General features: G+C 47.4%; 1 protein-coding gene across 1 annotated transcript; it reads left to right on the forward strand.

Moving 5' to 3' along the window:
- The first annotated feature begins 264 nt into the window (after positions 1-264).
- On the forward strand, positions 265-13,404 carry NDUFA7 (NADH:ubiquinone oxidoreductase subunit A7). Its single transcript, XM_068118016.2, has 4 exons — positions 265-434; positions 1,708-1,757; positions 5,660-5,809; positions 12,981-13,404. Exons 1-4 carry the CDS (start codon positions 384-386, stop codon positions 13,072-13,074), a joined length of 345 nt encoding a protein of 114 aa, XP_067974117.1. The 5' UTR covers positions 265-383; the 3' UTR covers positions 13,075-13,404.
- Positions 13,405-25,583: the final 12,179 nt, after the last annotated feature.

Genomic DNA, 25,583 nt, shown 5'->3' on the forward strand with positions numbered 1-25,583 from the left:
ATTCATCGTGGATCGTAAACAAATAGTTTCAACTTGAAGTCACCGTTTACTTCACCATCCTTCGAAAATGTAATCGTTTTTGACCGATATCGTTTGTCATAATTTTTCGGCGGTGTATTGATGAACACTGTTTCGTCGCATGCTAAAGTGTTCTGTTTTTTTACATATAAATTTGGGAAACATTTTAAAATAAACATTGCTGAAAAGAGATTGGACTCTTTATGAATAATATTAGTAAAATAAAACATTTCCTGGTGGAAAATATTTTGAAGAGGAGGACTTTTTGTTGAACGTAAATATCAAGTGAGAGTGCAGGTTTATGAAAGGCGAAGTTGAGTTATTGAAGGAGTAAAGACTCAAGAGGGGGTTATCGACCTGAGAACATGGCCACGGCCACTCGGGTTATTCAGATCTTGCGGAACTTTCTCGCAGGGGTGAGGAGTCGAACCTCGAGCTGACTTTAAACTCACCTTGTCCGTCTGTTTTGGTTTTTTTCAAGACATTTTCGCACGTACTAGGCCTATCTCGATCTGTTTACTTCGTTGTTTTGTGCATTCTCATCCTCTTCCTTGTGGCACTATTCTCCCAAAATAAGTGCTGTTATATTCCCCTTCTTTCATCTTTGTCCTTCCGGGTGAATTCCGTCTCCCCCCGACTCCGACTCCTCCCCAATTCCTCCCCCCCCCCTTCCCTCTCACCCCCCACTCCGTCTACCCCCTTCCCTGCCCCACGCCTCTGTTCACTCCACCCCAAGGACTCTGTTTCCGACCCGACCCTCTTCTGTTCCCTACCCCTCCCCGCGTATGCCCTCACCTCTGCCCCCGTCCCCTTAATCTCTCCCCCTTGATTCTGTTCCCCTCGACTCTGACCCCCCCCCCGCCCCCAGCTTCCCCTGGACTCTGCCCCTCCCCCATTCCCCCAGACTCTGCCCCCCCCACACCCCCCAGACTTTGTCCCCCACACCCCTCCCAACTCTGTCCCTGTCTCCCATCTCTGTCCCTGTCTCCCATCTCTGTCCCTGTCTCCCATCTCTGTCCCTCACTCCTCCTCCCCCACAACTCCCCCCAGACTCTGCTCCTCGACTCTGCTCCCCTCAACTCTCTCCCCCCACCCCCGATCCTGCCCCCACTTCTTCCCACTTGCCCCAACACTCCTGACTCTGTCTGCCACTTCCCCCCAAAACTCTGTCCCTATCCCCCCTACCCCCCCCCCCCCACTCTGTCCCTGGCTCACCCCATGGCTTCTGCCCCTTGACTCTGTCTCCCCCAGTTCTGTTCCCCGGATATACCTCCGACTCTGTCCCCTCCGCTTTGTCCCTGCTTTTTCCGTGCTCCTCTCCCCCCTCTGTCCACCCATCCTCTCCTGACTCTCTCCCCACCGACTCTGCCCCTGCCCCCTTACTCTCTTCCCCCTTGATACTGTCTCTCTCCCTCCCTGATTCTGTCCCCTCGCTCCTCCCCCAACTGTCATCTGCCCCCCCACCCCCAACGCACCCCCTGACTCTATCTCCACTCCCCTCGACCCTGGCTTCTGCCGATTTCGTCACCCTCGATCCCCTCGACTCAGTCCCCTTCTCGCCACCCCTTCCCCTCAGCCCCCCCCCCCCCCCCCACGTTCCATCTCCCCAACTTTTTGGGTAATGATCCATAGTAATATTTTTGGAGGTTTTTCTTTCTAATATACTCTATATCCCATCCTTTTCTCCAGCAAGACTTGCAGGGCAAGCTTTGGCTTCGTTATAAAGAGATTTCGTCCAGGTGAGCCCGAAACTCAAAATCAAATGTATGTAGGTATCGTAAACCAGGGCAATTCCACACGCAGCCCTTTAGTATTCAATTTTTTGTGCCTCCGCCCCCGAAGGTGGCCGGAAGCATTATATTTGCATCACACATACCGTACTTTGCGTCGCACATAAAGAAATGCACTCTACTGTAGATTGTCTAACAAGCTTTGTAAAAGTGTTACCTTGGAAGTGAATTCGATGTTATTCATCGAGGGGATGCTGTTGAACGTACTGTTGATGTTGCCGGGTTATTAAGTTTGCCTCCAATCTATAAATATGCTACGTTCATTGAAGAAGACGTGCCACAAACTTAAATCTGTCTGGAAATTGATTTATTTATACGTACTGTATTTGTACTTTAATATAGAACCACCTTTAGAGGCCATTTTTCCCCCACAGAGCAGGGGTTCGCCTTTTTGGGCACCGTGGTCCCATTTTTGAAGCAATGTTTTATGTCCGGATGCCCTTCCTGCCGCCAACCGTTAGTCGCCTCTTGCAACACACAGGGAATTACCAGTGAACTTGTACTCAATTTACCGACCTCAGAAGGATGACAGGCCGAGTCAACTCGTGTAGTTGACTAACACCGATGATGGTGTTAATTCAGCGATCAACCTGGATTCAAACCCAGGATCCTAAGATTCCAAGCCGGCACCCTAACCGCTAAGCCAACACCAGGCTCTATGTATTTGGACTTGAAAACAAAAAGGGTAATATCACAGGTAAAAAGCAAAATATAGTACCTGAATTGGCAATGTTAGGAACGCACACCCTTTATTCCATTAATTATTGTGAAAAAAAATATATATATATATATTTTTCGTCAATTCCATATGTGTCACACCTTTCAGGAATGCATCCCCGAGATAAACCGGGGTCTGACAATACTGCATAAGATTATGTACAAGCTCCTCAATTCATGAGTCTTGCTATTTTTAAAAAGGAAAAAAAAAAGTGAGTCGTCACCTTTTATCTTTCAGCCGATATTAGCTTTAATCAATATACTACAGTACAATGGGGTTGTCCACAATTTTTTGAAATGAACATTTTTTGTTTGATAACAATGAACATTTGATAACGATGCGGTTATCCAAAAATGTTTTGAGCATTTTTTTTTTTTTTGAAATGTCATGTTCTCACCCTCCAGAACTGTTCCAATACCTAAAGAAACACTGCTGGTGAAATAAAAATGAAATTGAATAATATTTATGGGTAGCTCATGGTCATCAAAGTTTCCCCATATGGTCTTACACTAACGTCTTACAATATCATGGACACTGAAACAGTTTCTGATTGTCGCATACTTTTACAGGAATTTTAAGTTGAGTTATGAATACCCTGCATGCCTTGTTGATGTTTTATGAAGGAAAATATGGTTTGAGGGGTCTATGCAGTATGCATTGCACCCTGTAGAGTAGGCTGGCCGGAGCATGTGTGTTAATTGAACAAGGACTGGGCACCAAACTTCTCTTTCTTGCTTGTCGCCACCACATACTTGAAATTGTGATTGGAGCAGTGTTTGTAAGCTGCATGGGGCCCTCCTCTGGACCAGAGATCTTAATCTTCAAACGATTTCAGGCTCGCTGGGAATTTCTGGATCAGGATAACGGATATCGGTGGATGTGCGGAGTATCGTTGAGAGAGAGGAAGACAAATGATGAATTGCGAAAGATGATGGGAATAGAGCCTGTGATTGATGCTGTGAAGAGGAACAGGTTGAGATGGTTTGGTCATGTTTTGAGGAAGGATGAAAGTGACTGGTTGAGAAGAGTGATGGAAATGAATGTAGAAGGAAGTAGAGGACGGGGAAGACCGAGACAGACTTGGCTAAAGATGGTGGAAGAAGAAATGCGGGCAAGGGGGTTAACAAGGAGAGATGCAGAAAATAGGGCAAGATGGAGAAGATTGTCATGGGGACCGCAAGGCTAACCCCCGCTCTAGCAGGGAAAATGGCCTTAAAATGCATGTTGTTGTTGTTGTTGATGATAACTTTGATAATGCAACCACAGATGAATTGGTTAGTGAATCCCTTTCTGATATCAAGGATGATGTTCTGCTTTTCTTTGGGAGTCAGCTTGCTGAAATCCAGCCAAGAGATGATTATCGGGAATTATTGGAACTGTGTGTAATCTTTCTGGGTGGAGTTCCTGCAAAAGGAGTCCGGTTCATGGCCCCAGGACCCATGCACCATGCCCGTTGGATGTCAAAGGTCATCTATAGCCTGAAGGTTTGGATGTTCAGAAGTCAGTTCAAACTCACGAGCAAAGAGCAGAAAGGACTGAGAGACATTGCCATCTTCACCATCCGTATTTACATCAGAGCATGGATGACAGCTCCTCTTGCGGCTTCTGCCCCAAACAGTGATTTGCTTCTTCTAAAATCTCTGGTGCAGTACAAAGATGTAAACCAAGCAATTTCGAAGGCAGCAACCATGAAACTAGCAGGCCATCTGTGGTACTTATCAGAGGACCTGTTGGTCTTGCATTTTTTGACAAGAATGTGCCTGCAGCAGTGAAACAACAAATGATCCTCGCACTGGAGAATGAAGGACAAGAAGATCCTCCGAAGCACATCCAAGTTGATCTGGGAAATATTCAGGAAAGTGGTTTGTAAGACTTTGTTACACAGAAATCCTGCATGACTTTTGAAAAGATGGACCTTCCTGACAGTTTTCTGGAAGCAGACCCAGAGACTTGGGAAGACCGAGACGATTTTGAAGCAGCGTGTGAGACTGTGAAGGCCATGAAAGTGGTAAATGACCATGCGGAACGAGGAGTTGCACTAATTCAGGAGTTCAGTGGACTGCTGACACATGATGAAGATCAACTTCAGTTCCTGCTGCAGGTTGTGCAGGAACACAGGAAAACATTCCCTGACAGCAACAAGAAGACCCTAATTGGAAAAGACTGAATAACCAGCTGGTAGATGTGTTTAGAATTTGTATGTACTGTATGTGTAACTTGTGTATTGCGTTATATACCAATTTCACCTGTATCGTGTTTTGACTATATTTACTGAAATTTCAAGTTAGTTGAGCTACCTCTAGATATGAAAATAGATCCCTAAAACTTCACATGCACTGTTTGTATGACCAAAGGAACAATTATGGATGGTGAGAACATTAAAAAATTGTTGCAATTTCTTTCTCATATTATTCTGGACCACCCAAAATACAATAGAGTAATTAAATGATGGACATCGAGTTTGTAATGAGGTCATTCAATACCTCTGCCGCCGAAGGTGGGTGGAAGTTTTCTTTTTCACTCCTGTATGTTTGTCTGTGAGCAGGATATCTCAAAAAGTTGTGAACGGATTTGGACGAAACTTGGTGGACAGGTCGTGTTTCTGACAAGGACGACGTGATTAGATTTTGGTGAATATCTGGATCCGGATACTGTAATTTTAAAGAGATTCTTCAAAATTGAGAGATTTGGCCCAAAACGATGTATAGCAGGATATCTCAAAAAGTTATGGATGGATTCGGACAAAACTTGCTGGATGAGAGGTAGCTAACGGGAACCAGCCGGTTCGATTTTGGTTCTGGTCCGGATGCAGATCTGGCCTATCGGTGGAATACAAAACGAAAACTCTCCAGCTTGGCAGAGGTATGCGCTCTACTCATTGCCACTCTAGTTATACATGTGCTATCCCAATATAACTAGTCAGACTGTTGTTTGTACAATTGTCATCAGAAATTGTAGAAACTTTATTAAATATTTTGGTTTTGGTGACGCCTCTCGTGCGTTAAATTCAGTATTAACATGTGCTGGTGAATAGATTCGGTATATGAATGAGGTGCAACTGTAATGGTTTTTTACTTCATTAGGTTGTCGTGCCAGTTTATTCCCTCCTCACTCTAACTATCTTCTGAGGCAGGTCCCAGCCTCCTCCAGTTCTGGCAGTTGGACCTGCACACAAATTATCTGGGAATGCATACTGTGAGAGGGATCATCGTAGAGAACATGCTCCTCCACAACTAATCTATTCTGGCCACACTGCTCTGCAGGCAGGCACTCAAGGCCCAAGGTGAGTATTCGGCTTGTTGCTTTTGGAGTCTTGGGTCAAGTTTTCTTTGTCGTTTTGGGATAATCTGCATAAAATCACTTCGGTGGGTAGTTTGTCTTTACCTCGTACATTTAATTGGTGGTGGGGTTCAGGGTGGGGAACATATTGCAGTATAGAATCACTACAGGACCCCAATGCTCTGTACCACTGGTGGGAGAGGGTATCGCAAGTCTTAACAAGAAAGGGCAATCGGAGATTGCAGACCCTCACCAGGACGTGTTTTTAGTGGTTTTTAAGGCTTTTGTGTTCAAATAGATATGGTGGCCGAACAACGTGACCGATGACGTCATCATTATTTTTTCTCCACCAATTTAACCCGAGATGACGCTCAAGAAATTTCATCTTAATCGAATGAAGTTTTATACTTGTGGAATTATGACGTCATAATGGAGGCACCAATGACATCATCATTAACATATTTTATGCCACATGGAGAGTTCTTTACAATGAGCCATGTCTCAATTTTTCCTATGCAGTGCTTTTGGAGATATAGAGGTGCAAAGTTTTTCGGTTTTTCAAAGATGGCGCCTGTACCACATGACCGATGACATCATAATTATCATTTTAAAAAATTCTACAGGTGGAGGTGCACCCATGGTGAAAATTTCCTGTTAATGGAACCAACTGTTGCAGAAAAAATCATTTATTCTGTGCGGACGAATGGACTCAAATGCAATACCCTCTCCTCTGGCGAGAGTAACAAAATACTAATTCTGGAGGAATTGCCCCATTCTTAAGGACGGTTTCTTCGCTAGTTCAATAAAGATTAGAAAACCAAAAATGTTATTGCTAACTTGAAAATATATTCTGACCATTAAAATATTAAGAAATAGTTTGGTTTCCAATGTTGGTCGTAGGGTGGGGATGGTTGCAGGTCTATAAGGGCTCCGCGTGGTTATTGCTGTTGTGGTTCTTTTTGGGGTCGATTTTTGAAATGTGCACCCATTGGTTGGACAGCTGCCGGACTCCACCCAGCCAAAATAATATGACCACTATTAAAGCGCGGCGTTACGCGCGCTGCTTGTGAGCAAGGAGGAAGCGGACAAGCGGTAACATATAAACGTCTTTATTGTAAGACTACACTGTAACACTGTACTCCTCCGGGCTGGTCGCCCGGGGTATATCATGAGGCCACGCCTACCCCTCGGGCGTGGCCACCGCCCACTTGGTGCGTGGAATGATGTCACCACGCCAGTGGGCTTTTGTGTCCGCCACACGCGCCCCCCCAGAATTCCCGCGCACCTGGAGGGCCAGTTTGCGGGGCAGACGAATGACCCGGCCGAAGCGCCCCCTGGCGATCGGCGGCGTCCGGGGTGCAGGGATGCCAGGTGGGATGCCCCTGGCTGCTCCTGGGATGGGTGCAGGACCGGGGGGCGGCGGGGCTGGGCGGTGCCGGGGGTCCGCCCGCAGGAGGGCGGCCCCGACGTGGGGGTCGGGCCACTGGCGGTGGATGGTCCACATCGAGGTGGGCCGGCTTGAGGCGGTCTACCGAAACGCGGTCAGGAGTACCGCCGATGTCCAGGGTGAAGTGCTTCGCCCCGGTCTCCAGCACGCGGAAAGGCCCGTCGTACGGGGGCCGCAGTGGTGTCCGATGGGCATCGTGGCGGACGAAGACGTACTCCGCCGTGCGAAGCTCCGGGGCGACGTGCGTCGGTGGGTGCCCGTGGCATGCCGTTGGCACCGGGGCGAACCTCTGGGCGGTCTCTTGCAGAGCGGAGCGCTGCTGTGCCGCGGACCATGGTGCCGTGGAGTCGGGGAGGAACTCGCCCGGCACCCGCAGCGGTTGCCCGAAGACCAACTCCGCCGCGGATGCGCGCAGGTCCTCCTTGGGCGCCGTCCGGAGGCCCAGCAGGACCCAGGGGAGCCTGTCGACCCAGCCGCCGTCGCGGAGGGTGGCCCGGAGCGCGGCCTTCAATGAGCGGTGAAATCGCTCACACAGGCCGTTAGCCTGGGGGTGGTAGGCCGTGGTTCGGTGCAGCCGGACCCCGAGCCCCTGCGCAACCGCCCCCCAGAGCTCCGAGGTGAACTGGGGGCCGCGGTCGGATGAGATGTCTGAGGGGGCGCCGAACCGGGCGACCCAGGTGGCGATGAAAGCCTGCGCGACATCGGCCGCCGTTGTGGACGCCAACGGCACGGCCTCCGGCCACCGGGTGGTGCGGTCCACCATGGTGAGGACGTGGGTGAAACCCCGCGAGGGGGGCAGAGGTCCCACCAGGTCCACGTGGACGTGGTCAAACCGGCGTTCCGGCACCGTGAACGGGGCCAACGGGGCCTGGGTGTGCCGGTGCACCTTGGCGCGCTGGCACGCGAGGCATGTCCTGGCCCAGCCGCGGACGGCCTTCCGGAGGCCATGCCAGACGAACTTGTCGGCGATCAGCCTTTGGGAGGCCCTCGCGCCCGGGTGGGACAGGCCGTGGATGGCGTCAAACACCTGGCGCTGCCAGCCCGCGGGCACAATGGGGCGGGGACGCCCGAGGGAGACGTCGCACAAGAGGGCCGCGCCCGCGCCGTCGAACGGCACCTCGGTGACGCGGAGGCCCGTGACGGCGGTCCGCAAGGCCTGGACGTCGGGGTCAGCGGCCTGGTCCGCTGCCATCCGGGCATAGTCGATGCCGAGGTGGACTGCGTGGGCGACGGCCCGGGAAAGGCAATCCGCCACCGGGTTGTCCTTCCCCGCGACGTGCTGGATGTCCGTCGTGTACTCGGACACGGCCGAGAGGTGACGCTGCTGCCGGGCCGACCACGGCTCGGTGACCTTGCCCATCGCGAAGATCAGCGGCTTGTGGTCGACGAAGGCAGTGAACGCCCGGCCCTCGAGCAGATGGCGGAAGTGCCTGACCGCCAAGTGAAGTCCGAGCAACTCGCGGTCGAAGGTACTGTAACGGCGTTCGGGCGGGCGAAGCTGCCGGCTAAAGAACGCCAGCGGTTGCCAAGCTCCACGCACCCATTGCTCGTGCACCGCGCCCACCGCGTAGTCCGAGGCATCAGTGGTGAGGGCGATCGGTGCATCGGGCGCCGGGTGCGCGAGCATGGTGGCGTTAGCCAAGGCGAGCTTCGCGCCCGTGAACGCCGTGTCCATCTGCTCGGTCCAGGTAACGTCGCCTTTGCCCGGCTTACCTCGGAGAGCTTCGTGCAGGGGGCGCAGGAGCTGGGCGATACGGGGCAGGAACCGATGGTAAAAGTTCACCATGCCCAGGAACTCCTGCAGCCCTCTGATCGTGCGGGGGCGCGGAAACCCCTTCACCGCCTCCACCTTGGCCGGCAGGGGGACGGCTCCGTGCCTGGTGACACGGTGCCCCAGAAAATCGATTGTGGCGGCGCCGAACCGGCACTTTGCGGGGTTCACAATCAGGCCATGCTGGCCCAGGCGTTCGAAGAGCGTGCGGAGGTGGCGTAGGTGCTCTTCGCGGGACGTGCTGGCGACGAGGATATCGTCCAGGTAGACGTAGACAAAATCCAAGTCGCGCAGGACGCTGTCCATCAGTCGCTGGAACGCCTGAGCCGCATTCTTCAGACCGAAGGGCATGCGCAGGAACTCGAAGAGTCCGAATGGCGTGATGACCGCCGTCTTCGGGACGTCCTCCGGCCTGACGGGGACCTGATGGTAGCCGCGTATGAGGTCCACCTTCGAGAAGAAGGACCTGCCCGCCAAACGGGCGGAAAAGTCCTGAATGTGGGGGACGGGGTAGCGGTCGGGAGTCGTGGCGTCATTGAGACGGCGATAGTCCCCGCACGGTCGCCATCCCCCGCCGGGCTTCGGCACGATGTGCAGCGGCGACGCCCAAGCGCTCTCTGAGCGCCGAACGATGCCGAGTCGCTCCAGCGTAGCGAACTCCGCTTTTGCCACCGCCAGCTTCGTCGGCTCGAGGCGGCGTGCCCGGGCGTAGACCGGTGGCCCGACGGTGGGGATGTGATGGGCCACCCCGTGCTTGACGGCCCCCGCCGAGAAGGTGGGCCGCGTGAGGGCCGGGAAGCCGGCGAGGAGGCGGGTGAATGCGTCCGCTGCCGGAAGCGTACAGACCAACGTGGCCGGAACCGAATCGTTCGGCAAGCCGCTTGGCAAGCCGCTCGTTGAGCTGGGCAACGCACATGCGAGCGAGCTGAACGTCTCGGCCTGGACAAGCCGTCTGCGCTTGACGTCGACCAGGAGCCCATTAGCGCACAGGAAGTCCGCGCCAAGCAGTGCCATGGGCACGTCGGCGGTGACGAACGTCCATCGGAAAACCTGCCCTCCAAACCGCAGAGAGAGGCAGCGTTTTCCGTACGTACGGATGGGCGTCCCGTTCGCGGCAAGCAGCGCGGGGCCCCCACCCGCGGCGTGCTTGTCTGACGTGCCGGCGGGAATGACACTCACCTGTGCTCCCGTGTCGCACAGGTAACGGCGCCCGGAGAAGGTGTCCGTTATGAACAGCAGGCTGCTCGAACGGCCGGCGCTCATCGCCACAATTGAGCGCCGGCCCGGGCGTTTCCCGACCCGTTGAAGGAGCACGGCGGATGACACCGCCGAGCTTCGTGGCCGAACTTGGCGTGGAACCAGCACCAGGTGGTGGAGCTGGAGGAGCGCGGCTGGCTCCGCCAGGCCGGTGGAGTCGACGGGTTTCCCCGCGGTGGCGGTTTTCGCCGCGGCGGTGGGCGGGGCGTGGCGGCGTTCACGAGGTGCGTATCAGCATGCTGCTGAAACTCAGCGTGCTGTAGAAGATGATGCTGTGGAACAGCAGCGTCGAAGGCCGTGACGGCCACGCCAACGCTCGCCCGCGTGTCCGAAGCGGCGAAGTACTTGTCCGCCTCGGCCGCCAATGCTCGGGGTTCCGTTAGCCCGGTCCCGGCCAACGCGAGGCGAACCTGCGCTGGAAGTTGGCGACGGAAAAGCGCCCGGAATAGCGAACCGGGGGCTTCGTCGCCCAACAGTGACAGCATATGGTCCATTCGGACCGACGGGCGCGTCTCACCGAGCTCGGGGAGATCCAGGAGGCGATCGGCCCGTGCGTCGTCCGTGAGGCTGAACGTGGCTAGGAGTAGCCGCTTGAGTGCCTCGTACTTGTGGCCGTCCGGTGGGTGGCGAAGGACGGACACAACTCGAGCGGCCGTGCCGGGCCCGAGGGAGGCGACGACGTGGCAGTAGCGCGTGTCATCGCCGGTGAGGTGCCTAAGCTGAAATTGGGCTTCGGCCTGGACGAACCAGACTTCGGCCTGAGCCTCCCAAAATTCCGGAAGTTTGACGAAGGCGGCCATGGCGATGGCGTCGCGTGTGGAAGGATCGCTCCGGCAGATCCAACGTCGAGGGTCACCAGTAAAGCGCGGCGTTACGCGCGCTGCTTGTGAGCAAGGAGGAAGCGGACAAGCGGTAACATATAAACGTCTTTATTGTAACACTACACTGTAACACTGTACTCCTCCGGGCTGGTCGCCCGGGGTATATCATGAGGCCACGCCTACCCCTCGGGCGTGGCCACCGCCCACTTGGTGCGTGGAATGATGTCACCACGCCAGTGGGCTTTTGTGTCCGCCACACTATTTTGGTTTTCGTTGGGCTTAAAACATCAGGCCTGTAGACCTCTGCTGATTATGCACTGCCTGGGTTTGTTGCATCACATTTCCATTGGATTTGTTTGGGTCGAGTGTTGATTGGAAGGGGGCGGGGATATTTTCAAGTGTTACGTAATATCTTAGGCGGTGTGAAACCAGACACAGCTCTCCGTCACTCAGAATTTATGTTGAACCAAACCATGAAGACCCTCAGATTAATTGTGTAATACCTTCAACAGCAAGGATGAGGAGGTTGTGGACAGAGGAGGTGAAAAAAGATATAATTTGTGTCACAGGTTGTGACCACATTGCCGCCATTCTTGTTATATTTAATGTTCACACTCTGTAAAACAGATCATTATTTAGAAGATAATGCTGAATGATCATTGAACAAAACAAAAAAAAATCTTCATTATGGGGCCGTGATCATGCGATGCAAAATCTAGTTTTTTTTCAATGTGTCCGTCACCATCGTTTATATGCAGCACATGCCTGTGGGTAGCATCATTTGTTGGGGGCCCAGCTGTACCACTGATGCAGTGCCCCCTATAGGTTGGAGAAAGGAATTTGGAAATTGCTCGCCGGAAATAGCTCACTTACTCTTCGCAAGGAACATTGTGGAATCATTAAGGTCCACCAAATCATACTAGCAAACTCAACATACAAACCAAGGCAGGACAGCTCAGAGGAGAGTGTGCATACCTTTGGGCTATCCTGCCAGGCCAAAATTAGAAATGGTGGAGGACATATGGGTACGAGAAGGTCAATATGTAGGAGTGGGTCAATAATTATGCTTTTGTTGTTTGTAATATGTGTAAAAGAAACAAAACAACATTCGTTCTCTAAAGTTAGTTTTTTTTGGTTGGTTTTTTTCATTGTGTTTAAAATGTCGTCTCTTCCATTGTATTTTTACCTCTGTCACCAAAGGTGGGAGGAGGCTATGTTTTCACCACTGCCTGTTTGTTTCTTTGTTAGTTGGGCTTTGTGAACTTGTCTCAAAAAGTTGTCTGGATTTGGACGAAACTTGGTGGAAGGTTGGGTATGTGACGAGATTGAAATGATTCGATTTTGGTAAAGATTCCAATCTAGATCTGAGAATTTTTAAAGTGATTCTTCACCATTTAATGATGTGGCCAAAATACGATATATAACATGATGTTTCAAAAAGTTATGACCAGATTATGACAAAACTTGGTGGACGAGTTGGTTAGGTGACGAGAACAAGCCGATTAGGTTTTGGTTCAGGCCCGAATCCAGATCCGGCATATCGGTGGGATACAAAACGTAAACTGTTCAGCCTGGTGCAGGTACGCGCTCTTCCGAGTGCCCTTCGAGGTATTACATATTTTTCCCCCTCAAGTGCTAAATATTTGAGGGTACTGAGCCAAACTTTCTGAAATGATAACTGCACCACAGGGAGTCACTCGCTCATGTCCAAAAATTTTGTGCATGGATTTCAGGATCTTAAAGACAAGAACATTCATAATTATGTCAAAAATATTTAACACGCTTCACCAAACTTTGCACTCTTCTTTGAAATAGCCTTTGTGCACTGTTTGTTCATGCTAACCTCTTTCCTGCCACCCTCACCCCATGTGTTCTTCAGTGCCGGAGATGTGGTTACGGTCACTAACTTGAAACCCTTGACCCCTGGAGACAGTTATGTCTGGAAGTTGTCTGAAGATCAACCCTACCTGTAACCTGGCCAGTTACCCGCTCTGACGAGTCGTTTTGATCATTTACTGACAGTCCCAATGAAAATGTTGCCATGATTGTCCTCATGCATTGCCACATGTGTGACATCTACCTGGTGGATGCCCCTTTTACATTATAACTACTATAAGCAATTAGTTGAAGATGATGTTTAATTCTTATTTTTCGCTGCCAAAGGATATAATAAAACCTTTTGGATTGTGGAATGTTTATTTTAAAACCAACTATTTAAACTGAAGCAATTGTTAGGCAAAACGATTGCCCAATTAATTACTTAAAGTTCTGTGTGTTCCATCCAATAAAATATGAAACACAAAGTTGATGCATCCTGTTTAAAAGTTACAACTTTGACTGAATCGACCTCTTTCCCTCCCCCGATTGTTGGGCCTTCTATTTAACGATCTTAGAATCAGCGGCGTAATGGTTAGAGCATCCGCTCCGAGTCTGGAAGGTCTGGTTCAAACTCTGACAAGGTCATACCATAGACTTTAAAATAATCTTATTATAATAGAGCAAACGTATATGGTTATGTATGTCGCTATGTTTATATGCAACGAAAATGTCTTCTTCTTCTTCAAATAAAATTACCACCCTCTTAATTAACCCTCTTAATTGCGTTAAGACTGCTGAGACCCCTCAGACCTTTGACGACCCTTTAATTCCCCCCAAGACCCTTCAGACCACCAAGACCCAAAATACCCTGAAGACCCGCAAAGACCCAAAATACCCTTCAAGGCCCTGAGGCTCAAAAAGACCCTGAAGACCCAACACACCCCGAACACCCAAAGTACCCTGAAGAGCCAAAGAGCCTTAAAGACCAAGAAGAACCAAAAAACCCCGAAGACCCTTAAGACCCAAAAGCCTCTGAAGACACAAAAGACCCTAAAGGCCCAGAGCATCCTGAAGACCCAAATGACACCGAAATGGTCAAAGATGCCTACCCCTCTGAAACAACATGTGGTGGAGTGTGCCGAGTCACGCTAGTTTATTTAATGGACGTCTTTGTGAGCCATTTTGGTAACGATCCTCAGCTCAACCTGAGCAAGATGAGGCAGACCATCAAATCCCAAGAGTTATTTTCTATGGACAACTTAAATTTGGTAAACGGTCATGTGGTGGACAAATAAAGTGCTATAAGGACGTCCTTAAGTTGTGCCATTCCAGTTGGCACCTGGGAACATCAGGCCACAAACATGTCATCTTGGCGTAACATTTGCCATAAAGGCCTCAACCATTTTGAATGGGCGAGACTTGCTATCGAGAGACAGCGGAGGCAAGAAAGGAAAACCTGTCAACGTCCATCTCCACAAGGACCAGTCTATACCTGGGATGTTTGTGGTAGATGCTGTGGGTCCCACACCGGACTATACAGCCAACGCACAATGATTAGTGAGCACGCCAACGAAGAGAAGTTTCGGCAAAAGCGACGACTCACACCATCATCATCATCCTTGAGGAGGGAAAGAATGGAAGGGGTTGTGCAATGTCAAAGGCATGGGTCCCTATTTGATAGCATTTATTGATGTCTTTAGAAGGCTTTGCTATTTTTCCTCATAAATGTGGATACTTCATGGTTTTTTTTCATCATGTCATTGTTTTGTACCTATACCATACCATTCGTCTACCATTACTCCGACCCAGATCTCTGCAGTCTCCAGTCCATTAGGAAGAAATCAAAATGCTTTCCAACAGAAAATTTGATCTGAATCCAAACTCTTTCCGTGGTGTTTCACAGTTAAAGCCAAACTCACATCTTTTCAGATGAGGTTTAAAAGACGATTCATCCTTGCTCCTTCGACCAACTTGCAACTACCACTTCGCAACTACCACCCATCTCCATTCGACAGATGTATGGTCGGGAATCCATTCGGCCAACCTGTGTAGCCTCCCAGCAGAAGTTCCTTCATTTGTGTCGGGTTGGGAGTCGAACCCAAACCAGACAGTTCTGATGAGCATGCCATACCTGGGAGCAATCTTGCCAGCCTCATCAGTTCCACATTTTAGGCCAAAATCCTTGCACTCTCCCACACCCGTGGTGTCCTCTACCTACCTGAACCTATTTAGGTGTGGGATCGGTGGGTGAAAACGCAAGGTGTGGATATCAGGAGAGAAACAATTTCTCCTTAATCCCCTACTGTGCCCACTAAGTCTTGGTGACAACCCACCTTTGTGGTGCCGGATGTGCGGCCGTTTAACCAGCTGTGCGATTTATCGCAACAGTTACAAGTAATGTTTGTTTATTTTTGCCAAGACCTGTTTGCTCTGCATTGACACAATGTAAAACCTGCAGCATGTGAAAATAGAATAAATCCCTCGCTTTCCGCAAGATATTCGATCTGTGTTCATTTTAACCCTTTACTATGTGATCTTTAATCTTTAGACATCTGGTCTATGGAAGTGAAACTATTGTCATCTCCCACTAGGATTTACATTTTCTTATGACCATCAAGTGACGACTTTGTATTTCGTTCCACATCTAAATCCAAAAGCCTCGTGTTGGCTTACCGGTTCATGTGGCTGGATTAAGGTCTCAGTATTCTGAGCTCAAGCCCCTGTCGTGTCATTAAAATAACACCAGCTGGGTTGACTCAGCCTGTCATCCTCCCTAGGTTGGTAAAATGATTACCGGATTACGAGGAAGAACAAGCCATTCGAGTATCCTCTGTCGAAGTGGCGACCGGGCCAGGATTGTGCCCCCTAACCAAGGGAAAACTCGGCAGCTCCATCGTAAACGGCAAGTCTTCCTCCCCAACACCCAATTTGTTGGTAAGAACCAACAAGGAGTCTTGAAGTTGTCTATGTGTGGTTTATTAGCACCCAAAAGGAACCATAGCCAAATACATCCTGCAAAGCCAATGAGACAACAATGACTCGATACACCAACTGATATTATAACCTTGTCAATATAAAAGCACAGGTAAATATATCACTTTTAAGCGCATTATTACCAGGTTACAGTGAAGATTAGGCGAGCTATTGCCGACGCCATGGCCAAATTCCAAATTCCTGCCCAATCCTACAGAGGACATTGCGTTGGCAGAACAGCCATGCCCACAGCCTTGTGCTGCATATGAAAGAAGAAACCCTCCCATCTACTTTCTCAACAATCTTCTCCAAGAAGTTCTGCCACTCAAGCTTTTGGGTCTCACTATCTGCCATGATCTTTCCTGGGAAACCGACATTTCCAAGCTGGCCTCCAAAGCCAGTCGTCGACTGGGCATCCTCCGTCGTGCGAAGTCCTTCCTTGGCACACCTGAGCTCCTCACCACATACAAGGCTTTCATCCGCAGCTCAATGGAATACTGTTCTCCCCTCTGGGCCGGTGCTCCTGCCTCACACCTAGCTCGGCTTCACGCTGTTGAAACCAAAGCTTTCAGAATCATTGGAATCTCCTGTGATGAAGCTGATTCTGAGGGCCTTTCACTCACTCACCGCAGGCAGGTTGGTGGTTTTTCTGTCTTCCACCAACTCCTCTCTGGCCTTGCACCCTCTGCTTTGTCTGTGCTCTGTCCCCCAAATATTCCTGCAAGATGCACAAGATCTGCCAGCAACCCTCTTCTCTCTGCTCTAGAATCTTCTAAAATCTAGGCTCTCTGCTCACCTTCACTCTTTCATTCCTCTTTTCTCCCGCCTCTGGAACAAATTCCCTCACTCTCTTCAATCCCACTCCTCCCTCCAGGTCTTTAAAACAGCTGTTCACCACCATCTCTTATCTTCCCCCATCCAAAACCTTGATCTTTTCTACCCTCATTAATCCACCCCAAACCCACCTCCTTCAAATTCCCTGTTTTCTTCCTGAAATCCCCTGTAGTGTCCATCTTGTTTATTTCATGTACTTCACCCAGCCCTCTGTCTCTCTTCCACAGATCTTCCGATGTCCCTGTCCTCTACTGTTCTTGTGCTTTCCTCTTCCTCCCCCCACCCCTCTTGTCTCCCACTCACCTTATTATATGTTCTATGTGTTAGCTCTTACACGAGCTTCGACTAAGGAAAAAAAAAAAAAGACCAGATTACAGAACGAGGGAAGAGTACACAATCCAAATATTACGTCTTACCACATTAGTCCACTACATATATTGAGTTAGCCTCAGGGAATTCATATTCTGCTACATACACCTACGTCGGTAACTCGAACCATCACAATATAATGAATTAAGGCAAATAATCATCATTTGAACCACACGTGGCCAGGATTGTGTGTATGTACTCAATTCATATGAAAATCACCCTCCCACATCATAGCCAGATGACCAGACACAGTCAGGGTTACGGTACAGGTTGATCCAGTGGCACTCTGGAGTCGAGAGATATGGTTTGGCATCAACGAAAGTAATCGATTAAGTTCATACACGAGGATTAATACAACACAATATCCCAACCACACCAGACACAGCTATGAAACCAAGAAAAATAAGTCATGCCAAATGTCAGGATAATCTGCTATAATAATTAAAATATTTATTTTCTTCTTCTTCACTCTAAAATGCATTTCCTACAACACTGCACATCGTATTAAAACAACAAATGACCATAGTGACCATTCATTGTTTCTACAAGTTCTACACAATGGGTTTATGGTAAATATACAAGGAATACTCACATGAGAGTACAGAAAAATCTATAAACATGACACGAGCCCACATCGATTATTGGCTTGCCGGGAAAAAACAAAATGGCGACCTCTCCTCAGCATGAAAGGGGCGGAGCTTCGATGACGCAGAACAAGCACATGACTAGCTTTCGTAAATTCCAGCTTGCACTTCTCAAGACATGCAGTTTGGTGTGATGAAAATGACATAAAACTGAAAAATGATTTTGCATCACCTCTCACACTCTGCATCTGAAAAGGCGAAGGGAGTGGTTCTTCTTCCGATAAATCCAAATAAATTATGGTCTCCACTGGAAGTTGCACGTGTACATGAGCCAGGGGTCATTTGACCCATCGTGCTTATTTATACCACATCCCAGAACAACTATTTACTTGCTGAACAAAGTGTGAATTAAACAACTCACACAAAGCGGAGTTTGCCTTAATAATTTAGAAAAAAAAAATTTTTGGAATATTTATTATTTACGTCCATATCGGTACCCAAAATGTAGTTGAGACAAAATGTACGTGAGAAAGCTTCCCATCCCCTTCAGAAAGCCAGAGTGCTCCAGGATGTGGCATTGTCTGCTAGCACCTCATCAGCACAACAGTTTTTAGTTAACAAAGTCCGACTCATCAGGGATCAAATCAATTACAAGTCATCTGAATGTTGAGCAGGCCATCAAATCAGCCATCCTGCCTCAACAACCATCCACATCCTGCCTCAACAACCATCCACATCCATCTTCACCTTCAATTGTAGTTTGTACAATGGCCTAACCTTTTGTAGACCTTTCTTGTAGAGAACCATCTGTCCTGCTAAGGTAGCCAGCCACATGATCATTGGATGGAAACTGGAGGCCTGTTGCAACACCTCTTGGAGGTTTTGAAGAGTGTTGTGGTTGTGGGAGATATTTAAAGCTTAAGGTGTGGAATTTGAGACAGGGTTACTTAACCAGGTTGGCATCAACGTGACTGAACTCGGGAGGCAGTGTGCCAATGGAGGGTGAGGGAGCGACGGAGGACGAATGGAGGGAGGATAAAGAAATAAGGTACAGGATACCATTTTGTTGTGGCTCTAGTCACTTAGCAAAGCCTCCACAGAAAAAGGGAACTTGTGACCTTTCACCAGGTCTATCCTAGTCGGTTGAAACCCAAGTTGTCCATGCTTCATGATACGGACACTTTCTTCACCGCTGGTTTTAACTCCACCTTCAATTCTCATTAACATGTTTCCTGGAGAGAGGTTGGTGGGAGATGGCCACTGCAGGGAGGCATGACCGACCCTTTGACCAAGGGTCAGGGCAAAGCAGGCTGAAATGGTTGAATAGATTGGTGTCATTCCTTGAATTGAGGAAGGAGGTGTGGGCAAAGGATTCTGATACGGGTAGCCCGTGCCCACCTCCGGGCCGCTCACCACTAACATGTCCAGCTCTCTGTCGGCAAAGGCCCGGCGCCTTCGTAGACGTTCACTCAGCACGTTAGGCGTTGTGCCACCCAAGACCCAAGGCCGGATTGGCAAGCCAGGTGGCATCACCGGGTCCAACTCTGATTGGGGTGGAGAGACTGCGTTCAAACATCTTATTGGCAGTTATTGTATCTTTGCATAAACTTTACCAATCCATGACAAACAGATAGTCAGAATTACTATTACTATTACTATTATATTAGTCATAGAATTATATTAGTCATAATAATGTCATATTAGTCATAGTCATAATAAAATAGTCATAACAATCAATTATATATTAGTCATAATAATGTCATATTATTCATATTAGTCATATAATTATATTAGTCATATTAGTCATATGGACCCTGGTGTTGGGCTAGCGGCTAGGGTGCCGGCTTAGGATCCTGGGTTCAAATCCCGGTCGATCGCTGAATTAACACCAGGGGGGTTGACTCAGCCTGCTTCATCCTTCCGAGGTCGGCTAATTGAGTACCAGTTCACTGGTAATTCCCTGTTTGTCGTTAGAGGTGGCAAAAATGGTTGGCGTCAGGAAGGGCATCCGGCCGTAAAAAAAACATTGCTTCAAAAAGGGGACCAAAAAACAACAACAACCACGGTTCCCGAAAAAGGCCAACCCCCGCTTTGCGGGGAAAATTGGCCTCTAAAGGTGTTTTTTTTTTTTTTTTTAGTCATATAATTATATTAGTCATAATAAAATAGTCATAATAATCAATTATAATCGTCGTAATAATGTCATATTAGTCATAATTATATTGGTCATAATAATGTCTAGTCATATTAGTCATAGAATTATATTAGTCAAAATAAAATAGTCATAATAATGTCATATAAGTCATATTCGTCATAGAATTATATTAGTCATAATAAAATAGTCATAATAATTATATTAGTCATAATAATGTCATATTAGTCATATAATTATATTAGTCATAATAAAATAGTCATAATAATCAATTATATTGGTCATAATAATGTCATATTAGTCATATAATTATATTAGTCATAATAATGTCATATTAGTCATATTAGTCATAGAATTATATTAGTCATAATAATGTCATATTAGTCATAGAATTATATTAGTCATAATAATGTCATATTAGTCATATTAGTCATATAATTATATTAGTCATATTAGTCATATAATTATATTAGTCATAATAATGTCATATTAGTCATATAATTATGTTAGTCGTAATAAAATAGTCATAATAATTAATTATATTAGTCATAATTATAGATAGTCATAATTACTATGACTGTTATTGTCAGAATATTACTATAATTATTATTAGTAGCAAGTCCTGGGTTAGTGTTAACCAGAAATTTAGAATGAGGAGTTTTAAAACATTTTTTGTAACATTGCAAATATTAAAAGCAGAAGTGATAAGTAGAGCGAACTTATGAGGATTTGCTGGAATTCGACCTGGAATTTTGTACATAACGAAACGAGCTTATAACCTCAACAAGCAAACATCAGCACTCTACAACAGGCAAAAGTTGGTAAACTTCGACAGAATTGATGATTTTTTGTTGACCAGAAACCACAACTTTTTGTTGCTCCACCATCTTAGCTGTTATCTCTTTTGCCTCCATCTTGTTTTGTCAGGCCTCAATTATTCATTATCCCGTTGCTCGAAAATTATTAATTTGTCAAAATCAATTACTCTGCCTCTTATAAATCTAGGTCCATGTGAAATTTGAACCTCGTTAATAGCTTAGCACTTCCTCTACCTTCTGAAATGGAACGAATCCGTGGGCGGGATGATGCACGACTCCGGCGAAGGTCGTTGTCTCGACGAGACCCATTGTGCTTGGTGTCGGATTGACTTGCCTGCAGACATGGACACAAGACCACGTAATTACCCTGCGCTCGCGAAGCGAAAAGCGGGGTTAAGCATTCATGTACGTACGTACGTATGTGTCTGCATTTCAGTAAAGTAAAGTGTGTGCTGTGTCTGCATTTTAAAAATTCATTTTCTCGACAACCGTTGGTCCGATTGACATGAAATTTTCACCATAGGAGGGCCTCCTCCTGTAGAATATTTTAATGAATATTATGACGTCATAGGCCACGTGGTACAGGCGCCATCTTAGAAAAACGTTACACCTCTATATCTCCCAAACCGCTCAATGGAAAAAATGGAAACATGGCTCATTGTCAAGTACTCACCATAGGGAATAAGATATGTTGATGATGATGTCATCAGTGCCTTAATTATGACGTCATAATTCGACAAGTACAACACTTGATCTGATCAGTATGAAAAAAAAAATCCTCTTCAACTGTTAGTCCGATTGGCACGAAATTTTCAGAATATGAGTGGCTCCTCCTGTGGAATTTAAAAAATGATAATTGTGACGTCATATGTCACGTGGCACAGGCGCCATATTGGAAAAATCGAAAAAAAGGTTACACCTCTATATCTCTGAAACCACTCCATGGAAAAAACTGAAACATGGCTCATTGTCAAGTACTCTGCTTGGGGAATGATGATGTCATCGGTATTTTAATTATGACATCATAATTCGACAAGTACAACGCTTGATTCGATCAGTATGAATTTTTTTCTCTGCAGTTCTTGGTCCGATTGACACGAAATTTTCACCATAGGAGGGCCTCCTGAAGAATAGTTCAATGATTATTATGACGTCACAGGTCACGTGATACAGGCGCCATCTTTTAAAAAACTTCGCACTTCTACACACTACCGGTCAAAAGTTTTAGAACACCTCAATTTTTCCGGTTTTTATTGAAATTTACGCAGTTTAATGTCCAGTGAATAACCTGAAATGGTACAAAGATAAGCAGTAAACTGCTCGAGGTTAAAAAAAAGTTTAGGTTAGCAAAAACGGGAAAATAATGTAAATTGCACAGTTATATTGTAAAAAAAAAAGGCCTTCTTCAGGGAACAAGTAATGGGTCAACAACTTACAGCTGTTCTGCAGCAATGTAAGTAAATTAAGCCTTGAAAGTTGATGCAAACAATTCCTACAGGTGTCCCAACCTCTGCTGATTACTTGATTACAAACCCCCTGTCTGTATAAAAGCAGTATTGGAACAGACTGTTATTACACCCTCTGAAGCATTATTTGGACAATATTGCACTGCAGGAAGTAGTATATTGGAAACTGGAGGAAACTCTGACAGGAAGAGGTCTGGCAGACCCAAAGCCACAACAGAATAAGAAGACAAGTTTCTGAGAGTCAGCAGCTTGCGTGATAGGCGGCTCACAGGACAACAGCTTCAAGCACAGCTTAACACTGGTCGAAGTAAGCAAGTCTCAGTTTCAACTGTGAAGAGAAGACTTCGAGCTGCAGGTTTGATAGGTCGAGTGGCAGTAAGAAAGCCATTGCTAAGATGGCAAAATAAGAAAAAGAGGCTTACCTGGGCCATGAAGCACCCACCGCCAGTGGACTACTGAAGACTGGAAGAAGGTCTTATGGACCGATGAATCAAAATTTGAAATCTTTGGTTTATCACGCAGGGTTTTTGTACACCATCGAGTAGGCGAAAGGATGGTTCCTCAGTGTGTGACACCAACTGTCGAACATGGAGGAGGAAGCGCGATGGTCTGGGGCTCTTTTGCTGGATCCAGAGTCGGCGACTTGCACAGAGTGACTGGCACCCTGAACCAAAAGGGCTACCACAGTAGTTTGCAGCACCATGCAATACCCTCTGGTATACGCCTAGTTGGTCAGGGGTTCATCCTACAGCAAGATAATGACCCTAAACACACCTCCAGGCTATGTCAAAACTACCTTTGAGGAAAAGAACAAGACGGTAGGCTTCAAATCCTGGAATGGCCAGCACAGTCTCCAGACTTAAACCCCATCGAGCTGGTTTGGGATGAACTGGAGAGAAGGGTGAAAGCAAAGCAACCTACAAGTGCAACACATTTGTGGGAACTTCTGCAACAGTGTTGGGAAGAACTTCCTGAACAATATTTGATTTACATTGTAGAAAGAATGCCAAGAGTGTGTTCGGCGGTTATATCTGCAAAAGGTGGCTACTTTGCTGAGTCAAAAAATTAAATTAATTTTTGTTAACAATCATGATTCTATGATTTCTTTTTTATCTCCAATTGTTTATTTATTGTATGCTTAATTTCAGAGTACATTGAGACATTAAAGTGCGTAAATTTCAATAAAAACTGGAAAGATTGAGGTGTTCTAAAACTTTTGACCGGTCGTGTACAACATGATATTTAAAAGAGAGAGAGAGACAGAGACAGAGACAGAGACAGAGAGAGAAAGAGAAAAAGAAAAAAAAAAGAAAGAAAGAAAGAAAAAGAGAGAAAGAGAAAGAAAGGGCCGGTCTCTGGTGACCGATCGACAATCTGACCGTGACCGTGCTGCCCTGGCGAATCCGGGCAGCATGGAAGAGTGGGGAAGATTTGGCCCAAGACTTGCATTGGGGGTACAAGTACAACCACCACGAAGAGGCGTCCCTGATAATTGTTTATATCCGGGTTGATACACCGTCTGTCCGTGCCACCAAAGAGGCAATATTGAAAGCTGGTGTTGGTGAAAGTCCTGTACTAGCTTGTGGAGACCATTCCTTTACTAATCTCTGCATTCAATTAAACGATTGATTTGATGTGCTTAACTGCACTTCCCGGTTGTATTTTGTAATCCGTATTTCAATGGTTCCGAACAGTACTTCATTGCTTCTTTGTGGTTTACACAATGTTCATACAGCTTAGTTACCCTGCACTCGCAAAGCGAAAAGCAGAGTTAGGCATTTGGGTGCGTATGTACGTGCGTGTCTGCATTTTTAAAATTCATTTTCTCGGCAACCGTCGTCCGATTGACACGAAATTTTACCATAGGAGTGCCTCCGCTTGGAGAATTTCTTATTCATAATTATGACGTCATAGGTCACGTGCTACGGATGCCATATTTGACAAACGTTACACCTCTATATCCCTGAAACTGCTCAATGGGAAAAAATTGAAACATGGCTCATTTTCAAGTACTCCCCATGGGGAATAAGATACACTACATGATCAAAAGTATGTGGACACCTGAACATCACACATCTCATTCCAAAATCATGGGCATTAATATGGTGTTGGTTCCCCCTTCGCTGCTATAAGAGCCTCCACTCTTCTGGGAAGGCTTTCCACAAGATGTTGGAACATTGCTGCGGGGATTTGCTTCCATTCAGCCACAAGAGCATCAGTGAGGTCGGGCACTGATGTTGGGTGATTAGGCCTTGCTCGCAGTCGGTGTTCCAATTGATCCCAAAGGTTTTTGATGGGGTTGAGGTCAGGGCTCTGTGCAGGCCAGTCAAGTTCTTCCACACCAATCTCGACAAACCATTTATGTATGGACCACACTTTCTGCACGGGGGCGTTGTCATGCTGAAACAGGAAAGGGCCTTCCCCAAACTGTTGCCACAAAGTTGGAAGCACACTAGTTGGAAGTCTATAATGTCATTGTATGCTGTAGCATTAAGATTTCCCTTCACTGGAACTAAGGGGCTGAGTCCGAACCATGAAAAACAGCCCCAGACCATTATTACTCCTCCACCAAACTTTGCAGTTGGCATTATGCATTCGGGCAGGTGGCGTTCTCGTGGCATCCGCCAAATTTCAGATTCGTCCATCTGACTGCCAGATGGTGAAACATGATTCATCATTCCAGAGAACACGCTTCCACTGCTCCAGAGTCCAATGGTGGCGAGTTTTACACCACTCCAGCCGATGCTTAGAATTGCGCATGGTGATCTTAGGCTTGTGTACGGCTGCTCGGCCATGGAAACCCATTTCATGAAGCTCCCGATGAACAGTTGTTGTGCTGATGTTGTCTCCAGAGGCAGTTTTGAACTCGGTAGTGAGTGTTGCAGTCGAGGACAGACGATTTTTATGCGCTACGCGCTTCAGTACTCGGCGGTCTCGTTCTGTGAGCTTGTGTGGCCTACCACTTCGCGGCTGAGCTGATGTTGCTCCTAGACGTTTCCACTTCACAATAACAGCACTTACAGTTGACCAGGGCAGCTCTGGCAAGGCAGAAATTAGATGAACTGACTTGTTGGAAAGGTGGCATCCTGTGACGGTGCCACATTGAAAGTCACTGATCTCTTCAGTACGGCCCATTCTACTGCCAATGTTTGTCTATGGAGATTGCATGGCTGTATGCTTGATTATATGTACCTGTCAGCAATGGGTGTGTCTGAAACAGCCGAATCCACTAATTAGAAGGGGTGTCCACATACCTCTGGTCATGTAGTGTATGTTAATGATGGTGTCATCAGTAACTTCATTGACTGATCGTGTTAAGGCCATTTTTCCCCACTAGAGCAGGGGTTAGCCTTGCGGGCCCCATGACAATCATGGTTCCCTGTTTGAGGCAATGTTTTTATGGCCTGATTCCCTTCCTGACGCCAACCATTAGTCGTCTCTTACGATGCGCAGGGATATGGTGTACCT

This window comes from Myxine glutinosa, chromosome 1, assembly GCF_964187855.1.
Source record: "Myxine glutinosa chromosome 1, kmMyxGlut1.1, whole genome shotgun sequence".
NCBI classification, from domain to species: Eukaryota; Metazoa; Chordata; class Myxini; order Myxiniformes; family Myxinidae; genus Myxine; species Myxine glutinosa.

Coding starts and splice junctions, on each gene's coding strand:
- NDUFA7 (XM_068118016.2), top strand. CDS start 384: ATGGCCACGGCCACTCGGGTTATTCAGATCTTGCGGAACTTTCTCGCA. Junction 1,758..5,659: donor TATAAAGAGATTTCGTCCAG/GTGAGCCCGAAA, acceptor CTTCTGAGGCAG/GTCCCAGCCTCCTCCAGTTC. Junction 5,810..12,980: donor GCAGGCACTCAAGGCCCAAG/GTGAGTATTCGG, acceptor TGTGTTCTTCAG/TGCCGGAGATGTGGTTACGG.